The following is a 26,109-nucleotide window of genomic DNA, read 5'->3' as shown; positions in this document are numbered from 1 at the left end:
TCTCTGCCCCTCCCTCAATCGTCCTTTCTCTGCATCTCCCTCTCTCTCTGTTCCTCCCCTGCTCACATACTGTCTCTGTCTCTCTCTCTCAAAAATAAATAAAGATTAAAAAATAATAAAAAATAAAAAAGATTGTTCTGAAGGAGACTTTAGACCTGTTACCTTTCAGTGGATTGGCAGGACTTGGGGTGGGGAGGATAAGATGGGCAGGAGTGGCCCCTGGGGTCAGGATGTCTGCTTTCCATCCCTATTCTGACACCCCGATAACCAGGGGCCTTCAGGGGAGCTACAGATCTCTTAGACCCCCAGTTTTCTCAGCTGCCAAATATCCTGAAGACTGAATGAGGTGACCTGCCCAAGGCTGTTATTAGCGTGGGTCCTGATGCTGGGAAGACGATTACAAAATACCTATAGCCTCTGTAAAGTAAGGTCCTTATGTATAAATAAATGTCTACACAAGCAGGCTTTTCTGAGGACCGAGAAAAACTTGTAAGAATGATTTGTCGGGTGGGGCATCCAGGGGGCTCATCAGGTTAAGCGTCCGACTCTTGAGCTCGGCTCAGGTCGTGATCTCACGGTTGGTGAGTTCGAGCACTGACAGCTCAGAGTTCCCTTGGGACTGTCTCCCTCCCTCTCTCTGCCCGTCTTCTCACTCGCACTCTCTATGTCAGAATAAATAAATACACGTTTAGGGAAAATAAAGCAAAAAAAAAGAATGATTTGTCAGGAGGAAGCATCCTCACGGGTGATTGTATGAACTCCGAAGTCGGGAGCTGCCCCCTCACCCCCTCTTTCTGTGCCGCCCCTGCTTCAGGAGGAAGACGAAGGGTCGCGCCCCTCCTCCGCCTGGGAAGCCGGCCACCCCGAACGCTCACGGTGGACAGACACTTCGCCGAGACGTGTCGCCCGGCCCTCCACAGAGCCTGCTGCACATGGAGAGCCTGGAGAACAGCTCGGTGGCCGTCACCGTGGTTCTGCCCAGCGGGCTGGAGAAGAAGAGCGTGGTCAGCGGCAGGTAAGGGCCCTGGCGCCTCGGGGCGGAGGGGCGGGGGTCACTGCCATCCAGCCTCGGGTCCAAGGAGAACCGAAGAGTGGATCCTGAGAGACTGTGCTCGCTCCCTTGTCAGGCAGGATCTGGGGCCCCTGGGGTACAAATCTGGGCCTGGGTGACAGTGTGGAATGACCGCATGCCCCCCGCCCCCCGTCCTCCTTCGAGAGCAAGGGCTGCGCAGCTCAGTCCTGGGAGAGGGTAAGCTCAGGGGAGGGGGCCCAGCAGCACCTGGAGTCCGCATCCCGGGCGCTGAGGTTATACAGGCTGAGAGGCCCTCCGAGTGACCACTGACGGTCTGGCCCCCGGAAGTATAAATACACGGATCAAATTTCCAAACGCAACTTCCAGAGCAACTTTAGACTGATGGCTAAAACCCAACCCTGGATCTTAAGTTTAAAAAAAAATTTTAACGTTTATTCACCCTGGAGAGACAAAGAGAGACAGAACATGAGTGGGGGAGGGGCAGACACAGAACCGGAAGCAGGCTCCAGGCCCTGAGCTGTCAGCACAGAGCCCGACGTGGGTCTCAAACTCACAAACCGCGAGATCATGACCTGAGCCGAAGTCGGACGCTTAACCGACTGAGCCACCCAGGCGCCCCATGGATTTTAAATTTAAGGCAAACGGTTTTCAGCCCCGAGATGCCCACCTGAATCCTTTGTGAGATCTGATCCGCCCAGGAATGTGCCTGAGGTCAGGGTTACATGCCCTTCTTCCCACGTCAGCCACAGAAGGCAAAAGGGAGACATTGGCAAAGCTTCCTGCAATCATAGGGTTAAGAATTTCAATACTGATAGAATTTCTGATTTTTTCCCAAAATATATCATTACAGTGATCAATTTTGTGCTACTATCTTTTTAAATGTTTATTTATTTCTGAGACAGAGCGTGAGCGGGGTGGGGCAGAGAGAGAGACACAGAATCCGAAGCAGGCTCCAGGCTCCGAGCTGTCAGCACAGAGCCTGACATGGGGCTTGAACTCACTGACTGTGAGATCATCAGCTGAGCCAAAGTCAGAAGCTCAACCCACTGAGCCCCCCAGGTGCCCCAATTTTGAGCTACTATTGATGTCACTGATAACTCTATTTTAACAAAGTCACAGGAACACAGACGTTAAATCTCAGTGTTCATACAGTTTTTACAATAGAGTGATACAGTAATCAAGTATAGAAACTTTCAAGCATAAAGATAGATTTGTCTAATTCCGAGGCAGGAGTGAATAGAAGTCCTGTTTCTTGGAAAACAAGGAGAACAAGAAGTGATTGAACATATTTCAATCCTTCAGTGCTCAGATATACTTTTTAAAATGGATAGTGTGGAAATCACGTCACTGTGGGTGGCTTTTATTCTTGGCAAAGCATTGAAGACAGCAATGGAACACTTTTTTTTTTTAAGTTTATTTATTTTGAGAGAGAGAGAGAGAGAGAGAGAGCGTGTGAGTGAGCAGGTGGGTAAGGGGCGGGGGGGTGGAGAGAGAGAGAGAGAGAGAGAGAGAGAGAGAGAATCCCAAGCAGGCTCCACACTGTCAGTGAAGAGCCCAACGTGGGGCTGGATCCCATGAGTCACGAGATCATGACCTGAACCTAAATCAAGAGTCAGATGCTTAATCAGCTGAGCCACCCAGGCGCACTTGTATTTTAAAATGTCAGTATTTAGGGGGCGCCTGGGTGGCTCAGCCAGTTGCATGTCTGACTTCGGCTCACATCGTGAACTCACGGTTCATGGGTTCAAGCCCCACGTCGGACTCTGCGCGGACAGCTCGGAGCCTAGAGCCTGCTCTGGATTCTGTGTCTCCTTCTCTCTCTGCCCCTCCCCTGCTCATGCTCTGCCTCTCTCTGTCTCTCGAAAATAAATAAACGTAAAATAAAAAAAAAATTTTAAATGTCACTATTTAGATTCTCCCTGAAATTTTATGCTTTGCAGCTGTTTATACTGAAAATTCTAGGTGGCAACTCGATGTACACAGGGCTACGTACACCTTAAAAATTGCTTCGTGAGGTGTGCAAGCAGGGACCGGAAGCAGCCTCGGTGTATGGCTGGGAGGGGAGCTGTTGAGTCGTGGGACACGGCATCTTCTCCCATGCTAGGTGATGTCAGCCTGTTTCCCAGGGTGGTACCACCCGCCCACACGCCCGGCGTGGCGCTCGCCCCCCCAGGGGGAACCCAGCAACCGGGCTTCATGGGACAGGGGCTTCCAGTGACAGGCGTTTCCGGTTTCTTTGTTTTACAGAGCGGTCCGTGTGCTCAGTACATTTCTCCCGCGGAACTTTCGCTTGAGGCACATGCCACATTATTCTAGGTTTACAAAGGAATAGGTGCGTGACGTTCTATCAGCGAACTTATGACGGTTTACTTGCCGTCCTTGTATTCTCAACCCAGTTTTTAGTTACGCTGAAAAATACCATTTTACTGAGGTAGGATTAAGATATAAAAACTGTGAATATTGACTGTGACCTACCCGATGGGCCTGTAGCTAAGTGTACCCCCCGTGAAACCACTGCCACTGTCAATCTGCTTACGTATTTTTTGGGAAGGTGGCCTCTGAGTCCCGTCGCGATACTCTCATATGTGCGAATGCACGCAGAGAGACAGAATGCCTGCCTGACAAGTACAAATATTATTTTGAAAGTCATTTTCTTTCTTTACATATATATTTTTTTAATTTTTTTTAATGTTTATTTATTTTTGAGAGGGAGAGAGAGGGAGAGAGGAGCAGAGAGAGAGAGACATGGAGACAGAACTGGAAGCAGACTCCAGGCTGGGAGCTGTCAGCACAGAGCCGGACACGGGGCTTGAACTCACGAACCGTGAGATCATGACCTGAGCTGCAGTTGGATGCTTAACCAACTGAGCCACCCAGGCGTCCCCATTTTCTTTTTTTGGTTTATTTATTTTTTTATTTATTTTGAGAGAGAGAGAGAGAACACACACACAAGTGCAAGCAGGGGAGGGGCAGAGAGAGGGAGAGAGAGAGTCCCAAGCTCCCACGCAGGCTCCGCACCTTCAACGCAGAGCCCGACGCGGGGCTCCATCTCACAAACCATGAGATCGAGACCTGAGCCGAAACCAGTCATCAGATGCTTAACCGACTGAGCCACCCGGGCGCCCCCAAACACCATTTCCAAACTGAACACGTTCTTCCAATTTTATCCTTAAAAAAATTTCTTTTCCTTACAAAGTAGAAACTACCACTGGGTAGTTTGTAGCCAGGAGAATACAGGCAGCTTTAACGAGGGATATGAAAACACTTTCCTCTTTCCCAACAGTGAAGTATAACCCTTTCTCCCAGGCTTCCTGCAGGATTAAGTGAGTCAGAGCTGCAGCCTGTGGGCTTTCGTAACTGGGTCCTTGGCATTGTGACCCTTGCTGATACAGCAGGTGCTTGCTTGGGGAACTGGTTTTATATGTCACACTCTTTAATAATACCCGAGTGGGTTGAAGTCCCAATTCCTGACCCTTGCCTCAAATAGATCTACTAATTACTAATCGATGTGGTTTCTCTCTCCAGTTTTTCTAGAGAACATGTCCCATAGTTCATGGGACAAGCAAGCAGTTTGTAATTTGTAATCAGCCCCTTAAGCATGCTTTCTCCTGTTAGGAAAGATTCTCCTAGAGAGAACATTAGTTTATTGCAGTCTGCTGATGGCGTTCTGTGTATGACTGATGTTTGTTCTTTTTTTTTTTTTTTTAAGCTTCCTTTGGATTTAGAAACTTAAATGAAAGACTCAGTCTGTTCTTATAGAAATTGTGACATAAGAATTCTTGTTCTGGGCCGTTCTTTTTTGTTTTTTTAAGTTTATTTAATTTTGAGAGAGAGAACACACACACACACACATACACACACACACACAGACACACACAACTTGGGAAGGAGCAGAAAGAGAGAGAGAGAATTCCAAGCATGCTCAGTGCAAAGCCTGACGCAGGGCTTAGTCTCACGAACCATGAGAACATGATCTGAACCCAAATCAAGAGTCAGACGCTCAACCGACTAAGCCGCCCAGGCGCCCCTGTTCTTTCTGGGCCATTCCTAAGAGAAATGCTGTGGTCTGTGTTTAGGAATGGTGTTACCAGCACGGCATGTGGGTGGTAAACGAGGCCACCAATTCAGTTCCATCGCTTTAGCTGGGGCACACTTAACGAAAAGACCTTTGAAAAGACCTTAGCCGAAAGAGAGCCTCATAAGCTGTGCCAGCCTCTAGAATATTGGGGCTGTGTCTTTCGACGTGGGAAATCAGGTCCATGTTGGCACATAAACCCAGGAGGCCCCAGGGCAGGAAAAGGCCGATGTTCCCTCTGCGGAAACACAGGAAATCTCCCTCGGAATTCATTCCTGCGATTCTTCCAGCAGAGGCCGTTGGACCCCCTTTCCCACAGACGCACTTAAAATTGTTCAGGGGTTTTCGGGCCCCAGAGCTTCTGGAACGGCACAGGCTCTCATAGCACAGGCATTGGGTTTCTCGTTCCTTCTGGAGAGAGCATACCTGTTCCAAGGTAAAGGGGAGGGAGGCTGTGAGCCGCCATAAGCTCTGGGGTGCCTTCACCCCTCGCCCCCCGATGTGTTGGGGAAGCCTCTCCCGAGGAGCCCGGGGCTCTGGGGGCCAAAGGAAGCTTGTTCTCTGCTGCTCAGCAAGGTGAGGAGGTGAGGTGAGAAAGTCCAGTTCTGGTGCTGGGGAGGCAGCCACAAGAAGGCATCTCCCTAAATAGCTGGCTAACAAATTGGTTTAGTCGATTGACATTTCTGTTTGGGCAATATCTTCTTTTAGAACACTTTTAATTTTTCTAGAACAGCTGTAGTTCCCTCGAATTGAGAGGAAAGCACAGAGATTTCCCTGCCCCCCCCACCCCCCTCCACGCATGATCTCCCCTCTTGTCTACGTCCCCCCAAAGTGGGACGCTCCTTACAGTCAGGAAGCCTGCCGGACACATCCTCCTCCCCCAAAGTCTGTCGTCGATGACCTTGCGGGACCATCTTTCTTTTTTTCTTTTTTAATTTTTTGTAACGTTTATTTATTTACTTTTGAAAGAGAGAGGGAAAGAGGGAGACACAGAATCCGAAACAGGCTCCAGGCTCCGAACTGCCAGCACAGAGCCTGATGCAGGGCTCGAACCCACAAACCGTGAGATCACGACCTGAGCCAAAGTACGATGCTTCACCGACTGGGCCACCCAGGCATCCCCCTAACACCTAACTTTTCTGGAGCACGAGGAGGAGGACATCCCAGCAAGCAGAAGGAAATAAAACTCACTTGCAAAATGACCCGTTTGTGCAAGAGACAGGGAGATCCAAGGGCCCGGACGTGAGGCAGCCGTGTGGGGCCGAGTCTCCTGAGCGCCCCGGGTCCCCATCAAACAAGATTACGAATGCCTCTGGGGACACAAAGCTCTGTTCCAGTGCCAAGCAAGTCGTGAGAAAACGGGCACATCAGAGCATTCATTTTCCTCAAGTATAGGGAGCACTAGTCTTCTGTTAAAAGCAGCGTGCAGATTTCACGTGCACATTTAAGATAAACACTAACATAACTTGAAAGATAACTGGGCTGCAATGCCTGGGGGGGCCAATCAGTTAGGGTCAGACCTCGGCTCAGCTCGTGATCTCACAGTTTGTGAGTTCCAGCCCCGCACCAAGCTCTGCTGTCAGCACAGAGCTCGCTTCGCTTCCAATCTTCTCTCTGCCCCTCCCCGGCTCATACTCTCTCTCAAAAATAAATAAGCATTTCTAAAAATGTTAAAACATGCAAATTTCACACGCATGTATAAAATAAACACTAACAGGTGCCTGGGTAGCTCAGTCGATTAAGCGTCCGATTTTGGCTCAGGTCATGATCTCACGGTTCGTGAGTTCGAGCCCCATGTTGGGCTCTGTGCTGACAGCTCGGAGCCCAGAGCCTGCTTCAGATTCTGTGCCTCCCTCTCTCTCTGCCCCTCCTCTGCTCATGCTCTGTCTCTCTCTGTCTCAAACAGAAACAAAAATTTTTAAAGAGTGTATAAGGTCACCTGGGTAGCTCAGTCGGTTGAGCGTCCGACTTCAGCTCAGGTCATGATCTCACGGTTCGTGAGTTTGAGCCCCGCATCGGGCTCTGTGCTGACGGCTCAGAGCCTGGAACCTGCTTCGGATTCTGTGTCTCCCTCTTTCTCTCCCCCTCCCCTGCTCGCTCTCTGTCTCTCTCAAAATTAAACAAACCTTAAAAACATTTTTTTTTTAATCAAAATAAGAGGGGCACCTGTGTGACTCATTCAGTTAGGCGTCTGAGTTTGGCTCAGGTCGTGATCTCACAGTTCATGAGTTCGAGCCCCACATCGGGCTCTGTGCTGACAGCTCAGAGCCTGGAGCCTGCTTCAGATTCTGTGTCTCCCTCCCTCTCTCTCTTTGCCCCTCCCCTGCTCGCACTCTGTCTCTCTCTGTCTCTCAAAACTATAGAAATATTAAAAAGTAATAAAATAAACACTAATATAACTTTCAAGGTAATTGGGCAGAGGCACCTGGGTGGCTCAGTCAGTTGAGTGTCTGACTCTTGATTTGGGCTCAGGTCATGATCCCAGGGTCATGGAATCGGGCCCTGCATCAGACTCGACACTGAGTGTAGAAACCGCTTGGGATTTTCTCTCTCTCCCTCTCCTCCCTGACTCCACTCATGCTCTCTCTCTCAAAAAAAAAAAAAAAAAATTACACGTAATAGGCTGTGAATCAGCTCCCCCCAGGGGGCGCATTGGCTCACCTGCCACGTAAGAAGCAAAAGCCTGCTTGTGTTATGACCTGGACGCAGGAGGCTCCAGACTTGCAGGAAGATGTCCTCCAAGATAGAGGTCAAGGGTGATGAGGTCCAAGTTCCGAGAGAGCACAAGTTACGTGGGGAGAGCTTAACCAGCCTGCACCCATGTTGATATCACCTGTCCACACCTCCCCAGCTAACAGCCCGTGGCCAGAAAACTTATCAGGCTCTCCAGCCTCTGCACGTTTCTCTCTAGGTCAAGGTGTTCCGACCAGCATGGTTTTGCAAACAGTTTGAAAAGCCTTAGAGAGGTCACGTCCGTCCAGTTGGCATAACCCCATCTGTCCCCAGGGTCACGTACTGAGACCACTTGCGGGCTGTGGTGGCTGCCTGGCCCCGCGAGGCATTTGGGTTCTGTGAGGGTGTGGCCAGCAAGATTTGGGGACTCTGGTGCCGTCATCCTGATGACTTGGCTTCAGACTTGTACGTGAGGTGAAGGTTCCCCTGGTCATTTTGCTGCCGTCTCGTTCCCTCCGGCCTCACTTGACGGGCCCAGGACCAGACCCTAGTCGGTGACCCTAGCCTTGAACGTAGAGCCCTGTCTCTGACCCACGAGCTTCTCTGGCTGTGGGCTTCTTCAGTCTCCTGTCCCTTCATTGTCCCTTTGTGTGTCCTGCCTGTGTGTTCCTTTGTACCCGACCTCGTCTGTCGGGACCGCCTCTTGGCTGGCCCTGCGCACGCCTTGCCATGCCCTGCCCCTCTGATGCCACATGGAGCTGCCATCTGGACGGGCTCCCTTGTAGCTACATCTTGCCTTACTCAAGACTTGGGGCTCCTACTGGCCTCTTACGAAAGGCCAGTAAGAAACTAGGCTGCGTTCGACCAGTTTCGGGTTCGACGGTGCGTGCAGATGAAGTGTGTTTGTTTTAACATCATGGCCAGGAGTAGCTACCTGAACGTAATTTGTAACCCGGGCACTGAGGGACCCGTTCATCTAATGAATGTATTTGTACTAAATGCTCATTTCAGGAGTACTGCGAGTGCAGTAGTTTTCCAAGTGTGGTCCCAGACCAACGGCGGCCGCAGCCCTGGGAACTTGTCAGAAAGAGGGATTCCCCGGGCGCCTGAGGGGCTCCGTCGATTGAGCGTCTGACTCTTGGTTTCGGCCCAGGTCACGATCTCATGGTTCGTGAGTTCAAGCCCCACATTGGGCTCAGTGCTGACAGTGTGGATTCTCTCTCTCTCTTTCTCTGCCCCACCCCTGCTCTCTCTGTCTTTCAGAATATAAATAAACTAAAAAACTGAGTAAATAAATAAAAGAAAAGAAATACAAATTCCCAGACCAGTCCTGGTGAATCAGAAACTCTGAGTGGAGCCCAGCAATCTGACCTTCAATACACCCCAAATTTCAGATTATATGTTAAACTTCAAGAACCCCGGCTGCAACACATGCCACTGGCTGTGTGAGAACGACCTGGAGAAGTGCGCAGTCCCCGAGAGGGAGCCCAGGGTCTCACTGGCTGGATGGCAGGAAGAAGGCAGGAATTAAGGTTAGTGTATGCAGCTCAGGAATGACCCTCAGCAGCCTGACCACAGGCAGGCTTTGCAGTGTAGATGAGAGTGCATCCCAGAGAGGGGCAAGCTTTGCGATATAGACGAGAGTGCGTCCCAGAGAGGGACAGGCTTTGCGGTGTAGACAGGAGTGCGTCCCAGAGAAGGGAAGGCTTTGCGGTGTAGACAGGAGTGTGTCCCAGAGAGGGGCAGGCCTTGCAGTGTAGACAGGAGTGTGTCCCAGAGAGGGGCAGGCCTTGCGGTGTAGACAGGAGTGCATCCCAGAGAGGGGCGACTCATTACCTCGACTCGTTGCCTGGCCCAGCTTGACGAGAGTAGGATGACGTGGCCTCTCTGACTTCCCAGCCCCATGGTCCCCAAGAGCCCTCTCCTTTTCTCTGGTCCTGAGTGCTCTGCATCTGGCAAGACTGTGGGCACAGGCTGACCATCACCCTGCCAGGATTTGTAAAAGAACCATGTGAAAGAGGACTGGCTTTTCCTTATCAATTTTTTTTTTTTTTAAAGAGAGAGAGGGAGCATGTGCACAAGTTGGGGAGAGGGGCGGGGCGGGGGTGGGGAGAGAAAGACACAGAAACCGAAGCAGGCTCCAGGCTCCAGGCTCCGAGCTGTCAGCACAGAGCCCAATATGGGGCTCAAACCACAAACCGTGAGACCATGACCTGAGCCGAAGTCGGGCACTTAACCGACTGCGCCACCCAGACGCCCTTGTAATTGTGTTTTTTAAAAGAAAGATGTGGGGAAAAATTGTATATCCTTTTTAAACTTAAAAACAGAGATCGCCACAAATACCAGGAAGTAAATATCATTCCTATGTTAGGAGCAGTTAAGAGACATTTGGGGAACAGATTAAAGAGGCCGGAGGGAAAATCAATATTGAGGAGCAGTTGGGAGAGGAAACCCTGGAGGTCCGCCGCGTGACCCCTGCACCCCTAGCATCTGCCACGCGACCCCTGCACCCCTAGTAATGTGGTTTGGGGTGATCAGTCCTCTAGTACTTGGGATCAGAGAGAGAGAGAGAGAGAGAGACCCTGCAAAGGGTGTTCGTGTTAGTCTTAGTTCAGACTGCCTTAAAATACTAGACACTGGGGTCTTCAACAACACACATGGCTTCTCGGAGCTCTGGCGTCTGGAAGTCAAGGTCACGGTACAGGCGGGTAGATTTCCTTCTGAGGCATCATCCTGGGTCATAGGCAGCTGCCATAGCTCTGTGCTCATGACCTCTTCTTTGTGGATACACAGAGCCAGCTCTCTGGTGCCCCTTCTTATAAGGACACTAATCCTACCGGATTAGTGCCACGCTATGGCCTCCTGTAACCATAATCCCATCCTTAGAGGCCCCGTCTCCAAATATGTTGGGGGTTAGGGATTCAACATGAATTTGGGGAGGACACAGTTGTCCCCAGCAGTGTTAATGCAGGGTGTGCTTTGGGTGCTTAGCACTGATGGTCTAGACAGCTTTCTTAATACACCTGACTCTTCGTTTGACATTGTGAGCCTGTCTGATTGCCTTAGTTTGCTTCATTGTAAGATTGGGGAAACTTCACGGTGCAGTGTCTCAAGGATGCCACTTGGAATCTTGGCGTTTGCTGAGAGCAGGATGGAGCTCAGCCACATACAGACGGGATGTCTGCTCTGAGCCGGGTACAGCATCTCACTGCACAGAATCCCAAAGCAGAAAAGACAGGAATGAGTCAACTCATGTATTTTGCAAACACATCACATTTACAAATTCCCGACACTGTGCTCAGTGCCTTACAAATGTTCATTGACTTAAGTCTCTAACAGGTGGATGCTGTCATTAATGCCCTCACTGGTGAGGAAACTGAGGCATGGGGGGTGGGTCTGAGAACTGGTGAGTGGCGGTGCTGGGACAGCATCCCGGGGAAGCTCCCCTCACACGGCTGGTGTGTGCAAAGCTGCACATCAGGGTCAGGTGTTGCTGCATCCAAGGGCAGGTAGCGGGGGAGGTATGGAGGGGTCAGGCTCAGGATGTGAGGAGAATGTGTATGAGTAAGCAGGCAACCTCTTCCTGTCTCCAGAAGTTTCTTAACAGATAACCTCTTCCAGTCTCCAGAAGGTTCTAAGCAGGCAACCTTTTCCAGTCTCCAGAAGGTTCCAAGCAGGCAACCTTCTCCATTCTCTGGAAGGTTCCTTCCTGTGGCCCAGTGGCATAGGGACTTGCTACAACCCCAGGAGGGCACACACTGATACCCCATTGGAGAAGCTGTCAGCTCTCCACAGGTGAATCTGTAACAGAAGCCCACGGGGACCAGGAGGTGTCTCTGCCTATCACTGGGCACTGCCATTGTGCTTTGGCTTTCCTCTCTTTCTGGGTGACTTTTTCCAGGAGCATCAGAGGAGCCTTGGAAGAACTGGCTTACTCTTGGGAGTTTGGCATTTTAAATGGCAGCTGATGGCAGATTAACCGGTGGGGCAGAAAGGCCACCCACCCCCACGTGCCTCATTTTACATGGACGTGAACCTGAAAGGCGTATAGCAGGGCAGTAGTAAATCAGGTTGTGTTTTATTTTTATTTTTTATTTATTTTTTTAAACATTTATTTATTTTTGAGACAGAGAGAGACAGAGCATGAATAGGGGGAGGGTCAGAGAGAGGGAGACACAGAATCTGAAACAGGCTCCAGGCTCCGAGCTGTCAGCACAGAGCCCGACGCGGGGCTCGAACTCACGGACCGCGAGACCATGACCTGAGCCGAAGTCGGATGCTTAACCGACTGAGCCACCCAGGCGCCCCAGGTCGTGTTTTAAATGAGCCTGGGGAAGGGTCACACCGAGCGGCAGACCCTGCAGGAGATGTTGTAAAATCAGGTCATGCTTTCGAATCCAAGTCCTTGTGTTTGTACTGGTGCACGTCCAGCTGCTTAAGTGAAGCCCAGGTTCAGTCCTCATCAGCCGCGCCCCTCTGGGGGTCACCGATACAGATGTCCCGAAGGAGAGCAAGACAGCTATCAAAGCCTGAGTTCCTGTCACCCCAAAACCTCCTTACATCCCTGTGGGAGCCCCTCTGTCTTGGCTTGGGCTCTTGCCACTGGGAAAAGATAGTGTCCAGTGTGCTGGAACAGGTTGACTTTGTAATTGGCCTCTGTGTTCCTCGTAAAATTTAAGCACATGTGACGGCCAGGCGTCTGGTGTTGAGTTTTATGATCATGCTCTTAACAGTGTTTTGTTTTGCTTTGCTGCCTTCTCCTCCCCCCAGTTTTTTTTTTTTTTTTTTTTTTTTTTTAGAGAGAGAGAGGCAGAGAGAGAGGGAGACAGGATCTAAAGCGAGCTCCGCACCGACAGCAACGAGCCCGACGCAGGGCTCGAACTCAATGAACCCAAGTCAGACACTCAAACAACTGAGCCACCCGGGTGCCCCACCTCCCCCCAATTTAATAGTAAATTTGAGGAGACAGGCCTCCAGCACATAGAATTTTCTTTGGAACTTCTTCCTCCCCCACCCGCCCCCAAAATTTTGTTGAGAAACTGCCTTCCACCCTCAGTTCTTGACAATATCGCTGTAACTTGAACATGAGGAGCTCTCTGTGGGAAGGAACCCATCCTGCGTTAAGTGAGATAGCAAAGGCCAGCATGGATCGGTCAGTTCTGGGAGGAAAGCCACTGGACACGCAAGGCAGAGACTTGGGCACCCCCTTCTTTATTCGGGCGGAAAATGGGTACGTGACTATATTAGCACATCCAGTTAAGTACTGGCTTGCGTGAGGTCAGGATGCTTACTTACTCTCAGTAATGGGGGCAAATGCCACCCTGTCCCAGGGCTGGCTGCTCCCTTTTATAGCATCTAATTCAGTGTTTCCAATATGTCACCAAGTATTGCATTAAAAGAACAGAAGAGTGACATTACTAGCTTTTGTGTTCTTTCTGGTTTATATTCTAAGATTAATTCAAATACTTGTCTGGCGATTTATTTGTGTGTGCTTACCCTGGTGCCAGTAGACTGTGGGTGGAGACAGAGACAGGAAAGGAGCGAGCGTCAGATGGACCAGGGTCCCAGGCCCATCTGCCTTTTCCTGGAGACCCCACCCCTCAGCCTGGGTGACTGAGAAGGGGAGTGTGTAAGTGCCATCAAGGATACACAGGGCATGGGAACAAATAACATGAGGTCATTTTAGCATTGTTAGAAGTCTGCTTTCTGTACTGAGGCTTTTTTTTTTTATGTTTTATTGATTTTTGAGAGAGAGAGACAGACCACAAGTGGGGAGGGGCAGGGAGAGAGGGAGACACAGAATCCGAAGCAGGCTCCAGGCTCTGAGCTGTCAGCACAGAGCCCGACGCGGGACTCGAACCCAGCAGCCTTGAGATCGTGACCTGAGCCGAAGTCGGATGCTCTAGTGACTTGAGCCCCCCAGGCGCCCCTGCGTATGGAAGTTTTCAGTGGAACGTCCTCACATCTTGCAGCCTTTTTGTTGTATTGCATTAATCTCGCTGTCAGAATAAAGATGATTTTTGCCCTGGAGCTGAAGGAATCCAAGTTTACAGTGTTATTAGCTGGTGTGGCTGTGTGTGCTGGGGCACTTGGCGAGGGTGGGCGCTTCATCAGCCCTACAGATGCCCCATCACAGTCCAGGGGGCCAGGAGTCTCCTGAACTCGGGTGACGCCAGTGTCCCCGAGTATCCCCCAATTCACACACATGCTGTTAATTACTTCCCAGGTGGGAGCAAATACTGTCATAGAGGAGATGGCTCTAAAAAGTTGTTTTGGGGACAGCTGGGTGGCTCAGTCGGTTAAGCATCCACTTCAGCTCAGGTCACGGTCTCATGGTTTGTGAGTTTGAGCCCCGCGTCGGGCTCCGCGCTGACAGCTCAGAACCTGAAGCCTGCTTTGGATTCTGTGTCTCACTCTCTGTCTCCCCCTCCCCCGCTCACGCTCTGTCTCCCTCTGTCTCTCTCAAAAATAAATAAACACTTAAAAAACTAAAAAAGAAATCAGAGGAAAGACGTATGCTTTTTGAAAGGTGTATATGCTCCATTGCTTGGGAAATTTCAGGAAAGAGAGGTCGGCTTTAAATATAAAAGCATTCTGCCCGGCAGATATAAAAGAGGCAAATGAAATTCTTTGGAGGAATCCACACTGTTATTCTTCTCCCATGGTAAATAATCCCCTGTGGTGGGGGACATTATGAAAATCTTGGACATTCAAACTAGGGCATTTTCTTAGTTGTTTTTTTTTTTTAAAGCCATGCTTTTTTTTTTTTTTTTAGCTATCATCTTCAACTTAAAATCTTCAGTTTTTAAGATACATTATAATTTTGAATAACTGAAAGTCTAGTTTTTAGTGATCTCACTTGTGCTAACTGACCTCCTAGGATTCAACTCAGCATATCCATGGATTTAACTACAAGTGTAGCTCTTTCCCCCGCTCTTACGGGTTTGATCTACTGGACGCTTTTTCAGCTCTGTTGTTTACTAGTGTTGCAGATGTTACGACTGTGTCGTCCAGTACAGTCATGCGTCAGGAATTCACGAGCTGCCGTTGCCCTTGATAAGCATGACCAGACAGAGGACTGCACATTCACCTGCTGGTTCATGTGTTTGGCCCTTCCCAAGCTTGACCGAAGGGAGAGTGCAAACGTCCCTAATTAATGTGATTTGTTTCCATTTTTGCAGCCATGCAATGATGGACCTGCTGGTTGAACTTTGCCTTCAGAACCACCTGAATCCATCCCACCATGCCCTGGAGATCCGGTCTTCGGAAACCCAACAGCCTTTGAGTTTTAAGCCAAACACTTTAGTTGGGACCCTGAATGTGCACACTGTGTTTCTCAAAGAGAAAGTTCCCGAAGAGAAGGTTAAGCCTGGCCCACCTAAAGCACCTGAGGTCAGTAGGACAAGCGGACCCTTTGTCACCTGAGGACATATGCAGACACCTGTGGCCCAGGGGTTGAGGAGGGGGCTGGTGGGGCCCCTCTTATCTAAGTAACACCTGCAGACAGCTGTTGTTGGAATGCCTACTAACAACGCTGGGCAAAGTGAGGCCCTAACTGGGCTTCTTTTCAAAGATGGAAGTAAACTGAGCTTAATAACATTCACGGTTGTAACTTTGCTCCTTCGGATGTTATAGAAGAGGAATCAGTCTAGACCAGAGCCATCCACTGGAACTTTCTGCACAGATGGGAATGGTCTGTAACCCTGCATGTTCCAAGGAGGCCGCCCCTGACGCGTGTAGCTAGTTATTAAGCAGGTGTGATGCAACTTGTGTGATTGAGAAACTGAGCTTTTAATTGTATTTAATTTTAATTCATTTACATTGGAATAACCACAAGGAGCCCGTGGCTACCATGTTGAATTAGGTAGAACCGCTCTAGAAAATCCTAGGTCTTTCAGTCCAAGGAAGCTATGGCGATACGGGGAAGATTTGAACTTCTCCTAGACAGAGGAAAAACAGGAGTTTTCCCTTTGGAGAAACTGACGTCCGAAATTTGTACTCAGTGCACTTGAGGAATATCTCATACACAGATTTATTTCAGGCTTTTGGTTATTGGTTAAAATGAATTCCAGCTGCTTATGGTACTTCTTAATAAAGCTTTGCTGTGAATCTTTTAGTGCCATTGGAAAGCTTTTAGGTGCTTGGAATATCTACTAAATTTTTCTGCTTTTAAACATGGCAGTTTGGCCAGCAGTTCATCTTCTGTACGTTTTTAGGTTTGGGTGGTTAATAAATTATAATCGGTGCCATCGATACCCTGGAAAGGGGCATGGGATCCAACGAACTATTCAGCATGCACTTAGTGGGTCTACTCTTCAGGGCGTTCGGACAATGTCGAGTCAGTAAAGGCCAAGAAAAAATTGCCTTAATGAACCTTTGGCATATTAAAATTTTTTTGACGGGTCCGTTTATCACTAGACATTTAGAATCAGGTGTAGTCAAACCGATTGGTTTTTTCCCTGATTATAATGGCTCTCATTATATGTTTATTACATGTATATGTCTGCTGTATGCCTCTTATGTAGTCCCAGCTTAAATATGTGTATGTAGTATATATACACAAAAATATGTATATACACAGACATGTATACATACTGTATATACTTATAGAGATATTAATATATTTATGTGGGTCTGGCTATTTGAACAAAAATTTGATATCTTGGGGTTTTTTTAGGATTTTTCTTGAAATTGAATTATTCGTGATACTTTCAAACGATTTTCATGTAGACAATATGTGCAAGTGCCTTGTGTTCAGGTCTGTTGGGATCCTTGAAAGATGGTAGTTAGGCGTAGGTGTTAAATTATAAATCAGGATCCCTCCCGATGTCCATTCCCTTGTGTTGTTAGCAGTTTGTTCCTTAGTGAGCGAGGCTACGGTCAGTGGTTTATTCCAGGTGCATATTGTTCACTATGGAGTCTGCCATTTCCCCCCATGACCCACTCAGTTTCTGGAGAAGGGCTCGGGCTGCCCCAGATCTTGCCTCACTCATTCTAGAACACCAATAGGGGTTGGAGCCGTGTGCAAACACGCCCTTATAGAATACTTTCGTCCGGTATGTTCTTCCAGAAATCCGTGCGCTTGGTAGTGAATTACCTGCGAACGCAAAAGGCCGTGGTGCGTGTGAGCCCTGAGGTGCCGCTCCAGAACATTCTCCCGGTCATCTGCGCAAAGTGTGAGGTTAGCCCAGAGCACGTGGTGCTCCTCAGGGACAACATCGCCGGGGAGGAGCTGGAGCTGTCCAAGTCCCTCAACGAGCTGGGGATCAAGGAACTCTACGCGTGGGACAATAAACGAGGTAAGGCCGCCCTGCGTCTTTGACGCCCGCTGGGGGAGAGCGCGGGCGGGAATCGCCGTGCCTGGATTTTCAGGCCACTCAAGCTTCTTCCAGAGTTGAAGTGGGCAGAAAGTAAATTCGGTCTGTTCCTGTTCCCCTCGATTGTAATGATGCATCTCCCCCCATCCTGAGCCTGTCCTGCTGATTCCCTGTCTCCTGCGAGCTTCCGTGACGTGAATAAAAACAGGCCCTGGACCAGAACTACTCACAAAGCCTGCATGAACCAGTTTCTCTTGGATTTCTTTTTCAGTACCTGCCCCAAGTCTCAAACATTGCTCATTGTCAGAACCAGCTGACAATTCAGCTTTTTCTAAAACTGCCCGAATGAATTATAGTTCAGGAGATCAGTCCTCGAGAACCACCCACAAGGCCATGTGGGGCTTCCTCAGCGTTGATGCCAGAGACACCTAATGCTCGTGTGAATTTGGTACTTGACCTGACGGCCCAGAGCCTCTGGGGGAGCGGCCGCTCTCGAGACCATTCACTGTTGGCACAGAGGCTGATAGGTGCATAAGCAGATTTCCCTGATTGACACAAAGGGCTGACCATATTGAAACAGCTGTCAGACCAAAATAAATCAATGAATGAGCAAGTAAAAAAATAAATACATAGCCCTTGACTTTAGAACTTACTGAAACGAACTTCATATAAGTGCCTTTTAATGAGGCTCATTTGATCTGTTGCCTTGTATTTATTCCACAGATACCAAGTGGGTAGGGTTTTTAAAGTATAAACCTATCCTGTTTTTTCGTGTTTCTCTAGTGTCCTTCAGATTCTTCCGGGAAAATCTGTTTCTCTTATTACTGATGTCATTGCAAAATCAGTGATCATCATGGAATCTCTCTCCTCTGCCAAATCTCCCACAGGTTCTGGACCCCAGGTCTCATTTGCCATTCGAGGAAAGGTTTTAGCTCAGTCACATATAAAATGCATAGACTATTTATTCCTGCAAAAAAAAAAAAAAAAGAAAAAGAAAATAAAGTGCTCTGACATTTGAGAGCAATGCATCTTGTGCTTTATGCCGCATCTCTCAAAAACTCAGACAAGATTATTCCCAGCACCTGCTCCGAGGGTTGGATATAGTGGGTGTGTCTGTCAGGCTCTTATCAGCCTTGTTTAAATTTGGTTTCTGTGCCTCTTTGGAAATAGAGCTTTCATTTGGTAAGACAAGAAAAAAAAAAAAAGAGAAAAGGAAAGAAAAGAAAGAAAAACTGTCCCCACAAATATGTAAAAGCAAAAAGCTTGCACAAACACGCATTTCTCTTCTAGGTCAGTCATCAGCTCTATCTGTTGGGACCCCAGCAGCGTCCCCAGAAAATAAAGGAGTAACAGCCGGCACGGGCATGGTGGGTGACCGGCCCCTGCCTGGGACACGGTGTCTCTTTCATCTGGACCGTACGGTGCCATGTGCTCTGCCGGCTGTGCAGTATTTGATTACCATCCCCGCCAAACGCCTTTATCCCTACTGGCAGTCAAGTATTTGGGAAGAAGGGAGAACATTCCGGAAGATGTCTGCGGGGAGCCCTCTCTCTAGGCCCCTCTTGCATTACATCCCCTCCCCAGCCAGCAGCTGCTCCAGAGCGGGCAGGGCCAAGGCCGGAGGCGGGGCCAAGGCCGGAGGCGGGGCCAAGGCCGGAGGCGGGGCCAAGGCCGGAGGCGGGGCCAAGGCCGGAGGCGGGGCCAAGGCCGGAGGCGGGGCCTTGCTAGGCAGAGGCCCAACTCTTCTGGAATTCCCGGGATTGGCAGGCTGGAGAAGCAGAAGGCTTTGCTGCCACCTGCTTCCATAGGAGCTCTTAGCAGCCCGGCAGCGGCGGGCTGGAGGAGATCAGGGGCTGGGGACTTGGCCCCTCTCCTGCAGGGGCGCAAACAGCACCACCCCCCCCGCCCCCCCCCCCCCCCCCCCCGGCCCCGGGGCCTGCAGGGGGCGGGGGCCAAGGCTGTACTCAGGGGCTGGTGCAGACCAGCGAGGCTTGCCCTCACTCTCTCCTTGCCTGCTTTTTCCAGTTCTTCTGACCAAAACTCAGTCGGAGCCTTCCCTGAGCTGTCAAGGTACAGTGAACCTGCAGGCCTGCTCCCACCCCAGCTGGACTTTGCATGGCTCTGGGCTAGGACGATGCATGCAAGTGCACTGGTGTAGAGGAGCTGAGGGAACGCAGGCTTGCCACGCCGGGCCTCCGGGGGCGTGTCTGTCGGCTGCTAGGCGGCTTCGGTTTGGCGTCTTGACACCCTGGTTGCCTAAGAGAAGAATGTCCCTTGTGTGGGAGTTCGCTCGGTGCGTCCACCCGCTAAGCAGTGAAGGAGGCCGTTGCAGAAGATGGGTCCTTCTGGAATACACAGTTTCAGGGCAGAGCAGAAGTAGCACTTGCAGAAGATGCCCCGTTTACCTTTTCACCCGTGTCCACCGGTGCCCGCGAGGTCCATCCTGTCTGCTGCAGAATTTGGGGCAGTGTAGATCGTGAAGTCTAATCTTTTCTGTCATAGAAGCGTATATACACGATCATTCTGGCTTTTAGATTTCTTCTGACATTTATCGTAAACCTTACGTATGCTCACATACACCTATATTTACACGTACATGCACACGTATACATGGATACATATAGTCACACTGGAATTTTATTTAAATGTTTTTATTGATCTATTTTTGAGAGAGAGAACACAAGCAGAGCAGGGGCAGAGAGAGGGCGAGACACAGAATCGGAAGCAGGCTCCAGGCCCTGAGCTGCCAGCACAGAGTCCAACACGGGGGCTGGAACCCATAAACCACGAGATCATGACCTGAGCCGAAGTCGGATGCTTAACCGACCGGGCCACCCAGGCACCCCTGTATGTTGGAATTTATGTGACCTCTTTGAACTGTCCACACACACACACACCCAAGTTCATTTAAATCCCGGTGAGTGTTTGTCTTTTACGTACAAAAGTGTAATGAAACAGATCTTGGTGTTGGTCTGGAAACACAGCCCGTGGGTGTGGGCTCTGACACTGCGGTGGCCCAGGCCACCCTGCACACTCCTTGTCTGCTGAGGTTTACTCCGTCCTACCGTGCAGACAAGTCCGGCCGACAGAAGGATCCGCCCCTGAGAAGAACTGTGAATGGTCGTTGTTTGGGGCAGGAACCTCCTGTCTGTGAAGGCTTCCTCAGTTCACCCGGGTCTGATCTAGGGCAATAGGCAGACGGAGGTCAGCACGGCTCTGATCGGCGCTGTGCACACGGGCTCGTGACGGGCCGCACATCTGCAGAACGCAGGCCTACGGCTCCTCTCGTGCTTGCTCGCTCGCTCGCGCCTGTGCCCTGGCCGCTGAACGGCCCTGACCTTCCATTTTCCTCGTCCGGAAGAGTGAGTGGTTTGGATGAGCTGGTTATTTCAGGGCCCCTGCAGCCCCATTCCATCCCCCCGCGCCGCTCCGTTCATCTCTGTTGTTCTCCGAATCCCGTTAATGCTTCGGCACAGTTGTGTGCACGCTTACAGATTGAGCACGTCCTCCTCGAAACTTTGATTTGTATTTAACTTCTCGTAAATCAGCGTAAACCGGACGAAAACAGGTTCCAGGCTCAAATTGTGTGTTTGGAACCAGAGAGTGTATGTGTTCTCCCAGCCGGGCTGTGTGTCCGTGGCCAGGTGCTGGCTGTGACATGTGGTGGCCACCTGCCGACACTTGGGCTGACAGGAACACGGAGGGACACCCAGTGCTCTGGCTCCCTCCTGCATTGTCTGCCGGGGCCCAGAGGCCTCACAGAAGGCGCCTCTCAGTACAGAGTCGCCCATCCCTCGCCTCCGCACCTAAGATCATCCGCCTGGGGGCCCTGCTGCCTCCAGACAGCCACCGCCTGCGGCCACACAAGAGAGTGCCTCTCGGATCACCGCGGGCATCTCTGGCGGCTGGGCCGCCCCTCGGCCTCCAGTCTTGCGGACTTGGTGACCAACCTCTACTGCTATTCAGGGAAAGAAAAAAGAGGCTTGATTGTGCGACAGTTTCCTGATCAGTCTGTCATTTCCGTGGTTGGTGTAATACCCAGTGTGCCAGTGACACGTTCCCTCGTTCGCCTGCCGAGTTCTATGACACCACACATTTTACTACCTTGGCTTCACGTGGCCCTCAATGCTAGACACACGATCGATTATAAATACACCTGTCGACGCCTACTGTTGTTCACCTGGGTGTAGTTTTACCCTGTATCGTAGCACAGCTCAGCCTTCGTAGCTCGGTGCCTGGCGCGGAGGGTTTCAGTGCGATCAGCTGTGAAATCTGTGCGCGCGCGCGCGCGCGCGTGTGTGTGTGTGTGTGTGTGTGTGTGTGTGTGTGCATGGCTCACGATGGGAGTCGCTCGCTCACTGATCTGGATCGGAGGGCACCAGTGGCTTGGCTGGAGTCGCCTGCACGTAACCGAGGGCGTGGGCTTCGGCACTAAACCCCGGACCTTTGCCACTCCCAGAAGAATTTAAGGAATGAGGGTGCTTGGGTTTTACTTTGCTGGGGAGGCAGCATTAGCGTTCATGCGTTTGCTACTAACGTACCGGCTCTCGTGTGTGTGCTCTCATCGGAGGGTGAAATTCTAGGCCAGCAGATAAAGAAGCTCCCTGCTGCTTACCTTGTTTGGGTTGATGTTCTGACAGCAGACTGTGTGATCCCAGTCCAGATTTTCCTACCCGTGGATTGGCGGTCGGGCTGTCCAGCAGCTGGCAGTGGGCCAGGAAATTCATCTTTCTGTCCCTCAGGAACACCCCAATGCCCCGCCTTGGCATCTCTGGGTGCCTTGGAAGAGAAGAACCGGATGAGTTCATGACAGAGGCCTGGCGTCGGGTGGCAAAGCGGTGTGCCCTCGGCGCTCCTGACCCCTCTTCTGCTGGTTCTCAACCACAGCCCGGCAGCAGAAGCACCAGGGGTTAGCGGGGAGTGAATGCGGGGTGCTGGGCCCCACCGCAGAGGCAGGGGTCTGGAACTGGCCCAAGGCCTCAGTGACGCCATGATGCCGTCAGCTGCCCGACAAGTCTGGGCTTTGATGTCCCCGTCTGGGGGCTCCTGGAGAATGTCATCGGGAAGGAAGACCTTCGGGTTGAGGTCATAGAAAGCAGATCTGGAAACACGAATCCTGGCAGGTCACATAGGGTTATGTCAGCTACCACCCGGGTAAACCATCGCGGCCAGTCCATGCTCTGGAAACGAGTGGCCTTTTTTAAGCCAGAAAGCTATTGATTTATTTTATTTAGTGAGCGTTTGTACCTCACTCATAATTCCAGAAGTGGATGTTTAACACAGATGGCCCCGTCCTAGTCACCAGTCACGTGTGGCCCTTAGGCACGTGGAGTGTGGCCAGTCTGAGCTGAGATGTGCGCTGTGACCCGCACACTCAGCACCAAAATGAATTTAAAAAAAATTTTTTATGTATGTTTATTCTTGAGCAAGAGACAGAGTGTGAGCAGGAGAGGGGAGAGAGAGAGAGACACACACAGAATCTGAGGCAGGCTCCAGGCTCTGAGCTGTCAGCACAGAGCCCAACGTGGGGCTTGAACCCACGAACCGTGAGATCATAATCTGAGCCAAAGTTGGGCACTTAACCAACTTAGTCACCCACATGTCCCACCACCAAAATGAATTTAAAATGTCTCATTAATGGGGCGCCTGGGTGGCTCAGTGGGTTAACAGTCTGACTTTGGCTCAGGTCATGATCTCGTGGTTCCTGAGCTCGAGCCCCACATTGGGCTGTCAGCTCAGAGCCCTCTTCAGATCCTGTGGCCCCCTCTCTCTCTGCCCCTACCCTGCCCTCTCTCTCTCTCAAAAAACAATTTCATTAATAATTTCTCTCTCATTTATCTAATGGCATGATAATATTTTAGAAATATTAGATTAAACAAATACATTATTAACATCACACCTGGTTGTTTTTGACGCAGCCTCTAGAGAATGTAAAACAGCGTGTGTGATTTACTTCATTTTTCTAGTGGATGGTTCCACCCTAGAACTGCTTGATTGATTTGTTTTTATCATTCATGCACAGGGTTCAATCCCACCCAGAGGAAAATGCCACCCAACTCACTGAAAATTGTGAGAACCTTTAGTCATTTCATAAATGGGACTTGGAGGCTTTGAGGTGGCTTGAAATGCTTTTTTTTATTAAAAATTTGTTTCCATTTATTTATTTTTGTGAGACTGAGCACAAGCAGGGGAGGGGCGGAGAGAGAGAGGGAGACACAGAATCCGAAGCAGGCTCCAGGCTCTGAGCTGTCAGCACAGAGCCCAACGCGGGGCTCAAACCCATGAACCGTGAGATCATGACCTGTGCCGAAGTCAGACAATTAACTGACTGAGCCTCCGAGACGCCCCTCAAAATGCTTTGAAAGCAATAGTTGCTGGTTTGTCCTATAAAAACCAAACTAAAGTTTAAGGGTGGAGGACTCATTTATCGACATGTTTAAAGTGTGGTGTTTAATCTCATTCCATAGACTGATAATAACGATACTTTTCTTTTCTCCGCAGAAACCTTCAGAAAATCATCGCTTGGCAACGATGAGACAGATAAAGAGAAGAAAAAATTTCTGGGATTTTTCAAAGTTAATAAAAGAAGCAGTAGTAAGGTAATGGGCTGAATACACGTATGATTCTGCATTACGTAAAAATAGTTGCGTGGGATGTTTGTACTCACCCTGTCTTGGAATTTTTCTAAATATTTGTAATAATATTAATTCCATCAGGAATTCCACCTGGAATATTCTTCAGGTGAAAGGGAACTTATTCATATGCAGGAAAGTGACTGACATACATCCAGACTTGATTCCTAAAGCAGGGTGATAATGTTGTGTTCGCCAGTGGGACCCAAAGCCACGAGCCCTGCTCTGCCGGCTCGTGCACGGCACCCGGTGTCCAAAAGGTATATTTTGCTAATCCCTAGTATTTGCTCCTTCCTAGTGAGACTAAAAGGACAAAAGCGGTCCAGCCACTGGCAGGCTCTGATTCCATATTTGTATCCAGTTCCAGGCAGAGTGGGAGGGCAGCCTGGTGCTGGTGAGAAACCCCTGTGCCCACCGCCCGGACCTGTGCATCTCATTTCCCCGGTTCAGGAGGCCGAGGGAGGGGACGGTTCACACCACTTTGCTGATGAGGACGGGAAGCAGGAAATAACGGTGCTCAGGGTCCGGGCTTAGATCCGGACTGCACAGCCCGCAGCACCCCCGGCCCGCGGTGGTTTCTGGTTCAGAGGAGGGGGGGGCAGTGAGCTCCAGGGTGAAAGCCAAGGTCAAGTGTGGCTCAGGAGCTTGGCCTCCCGCAGGTGTCTGTTGCCTTTGGCAGTGACCCACACACACCGGCTCATTTTCCTCTTTGTGTGTCCTGATGCTTTGATTTTGCTTTTGTGAATCTCTTTTTTGTTACTGGTTACATGCCCTTTCTCTGATGCTGCTAGGTGTCCTTTGAAAATCAGTGCTCGTTGTACTTCTCTCAAGATCCTTGGTGCTTTCCTTCTCTCTATCCCGTATTCCCTCCCAGCCCCTCCTCCCCCTTCCCCCTTCTCCTTTCTCTCCTCTCCCCCTTCCTCATCCCCTCTTCCTTTCTCTCTCCTCCCCTTTCCCCCTCTTTTCTCTCCCCTCCCCCACCCCCTCCTCCTTTCTCTCCCCTCCCCTCCTCACCCCCTCTTCCTTCCTCTCCCATCACCTCCCCCTTTCTCTTCCCTCCCCTCCTCTCTTCTCCTTTTTTTTTTTTTTCCTGGTCAGGTCAGGATTACTTGAAATTACAGATTCCGACTTTTGCGTTTGAATTTCCCTTCACTCTATAAATGTGGGGCTTCTGGGTTCCTGAAATCTGGGAGATCACATTTTCCAAGACTGCGTTCCTCGCTGTCCTCCTTGATCCTGATGGAACCAAGTCATAGTAAAACCTACCATTTCCTCACACGGGGATCTCAAGAGTCCTCTGGAGTCTTACTCCTTTGGAGGGAAGGAACTGCCAGCAAAGCCAGTAAAAAAACAAGAAACGCTTTTGGTTTTAGCAAAATAAGGTCGCCTGTGGCGTGGGGGTGGGAGGCTGCCTGGCTTACGCCACCGCCGGGGACACTGGGAAAATGCCAAGGCTGCGGGATTCTTTCTGTCCTGGCGTCTTGGCGCTGTCCCAGTCAGGCTGCGCTTAGTTTCCCTTCTCCTGCACCTCCTCTCTCCCTTACTTTGTTTTATTTTGCCCTCGACTTCTCTTACCAGAGTATCTGTGGTTTGTGGCCCCAGCCTCTCCAGGCCTTGTTCCTCTTCGCTTCCTGGATTGAGAGGCTGTGCTAAATGCAGCTTAGCTTCGTCTTCTGGAAGCCTGCTGACGGGTAGTATCCAGCCCATTGCACAGTCGAGGAAGCACAGGCTGCATGCCCCTGAGCTGACCACGGTCTGAGTCCACACCGGCCTGTCCTTCCAGTGCCCTGGCTCTTCCTCCCTTACTCCCACTGTACTTGGTTCACACTTTTCTTCATGAATCCTAGGAGGGTTGGGTGAAATCATTACTTTAAGTTTTTTTTAATATTCTATTTATTTTTGAGAGAGAGAGATAGAGCGTGAGCGGAAGAAGGGGCAGAGAGAGAGGGAGACGCAGAATCCGAAGCAGGCTCCAGGCTCCAAGCTGTCAGCACAGAGCCCGATGCGGGGCTCGAACTCACAAACTATGAGATCATGACCTGAGCCAAAGTCAGACGCTTAACTGACTGAGCCATCCAGGCGCCCCGGGCAAAATCATTAAGTGATTCCTAAAATGTTACGATGCCAGATAGTCTGCACACATCTCAAGAGAACAGAACACTGAGAATGGAGAAATGCCAAGGCAATTTGAAGCTAACATAGGTCTTTGCAGTTTCTCCTTAAAAGCAAAAAAATATATACGTGTGTGTGTGTGTGTGTGTGCATGTAGTCTCAGCAGGGATATACTTAAGGGATAGCATTTTGGCTGAAGTAGCTGAGGGTGCATATCTCTTCTTATTATAAAGCTTTGGTATCTTAGGGGCACCTGGGTGGCTCAGT

General features: G+C 50.2%; 1 protein-coding gene across 1 annotated transcript in view; it reads left to right on the top strand.

The window, feature by feature from the left end:
* Nucleotides 1–26,109, top strand: part of COBL (cordon-bleu WH2 repeat protein) — a 188,875-nt gene that overhangs the window by 20,636 nt on the left and 142,130 nt on the right. The window contains exons 7-10 of the mRNA XM_042977199.1: nucleotides 815–1,015; nucleotides 14,963–15,173; nucleotides 16,852–17,080; nucleotides 23,600–23,697. Coding sequence (XP_042833133.1) covers nucleotides 815–1,015; nucleotides 14,963–15,173; nucleotides 16,852–17,080; nucleotides 23,600–23,697 — 739 coding nt within the window. The remainder of the gene's footprint in view (nucleotides 1–814; nucleotides 1,016–14,962; nucleotides 15,174–16,851; nucleotides 17,081–23,599; nucleotides 23,698–26,109) is intronic.

Source organism: Panthera tigris, chromosome A2 (assembly GCF_018350195.1).
Source record: "Panthera tigris isolate Pti1 chromosome A2, P.tigris_Pti1_mat1.1, whole genome shotgun sequence".
NCBI classification, from domain to species: domain Eukaryota; kingdom Metazoa; phylum Chordata; class Mammalia; order Carnivora; family Felidae; genus Panthera; species Panthera tigris.
Note: the sequence above shows the minus strand (reverse complement) of the source record. Positions and strands in the feature narration are given on the sequence as shown.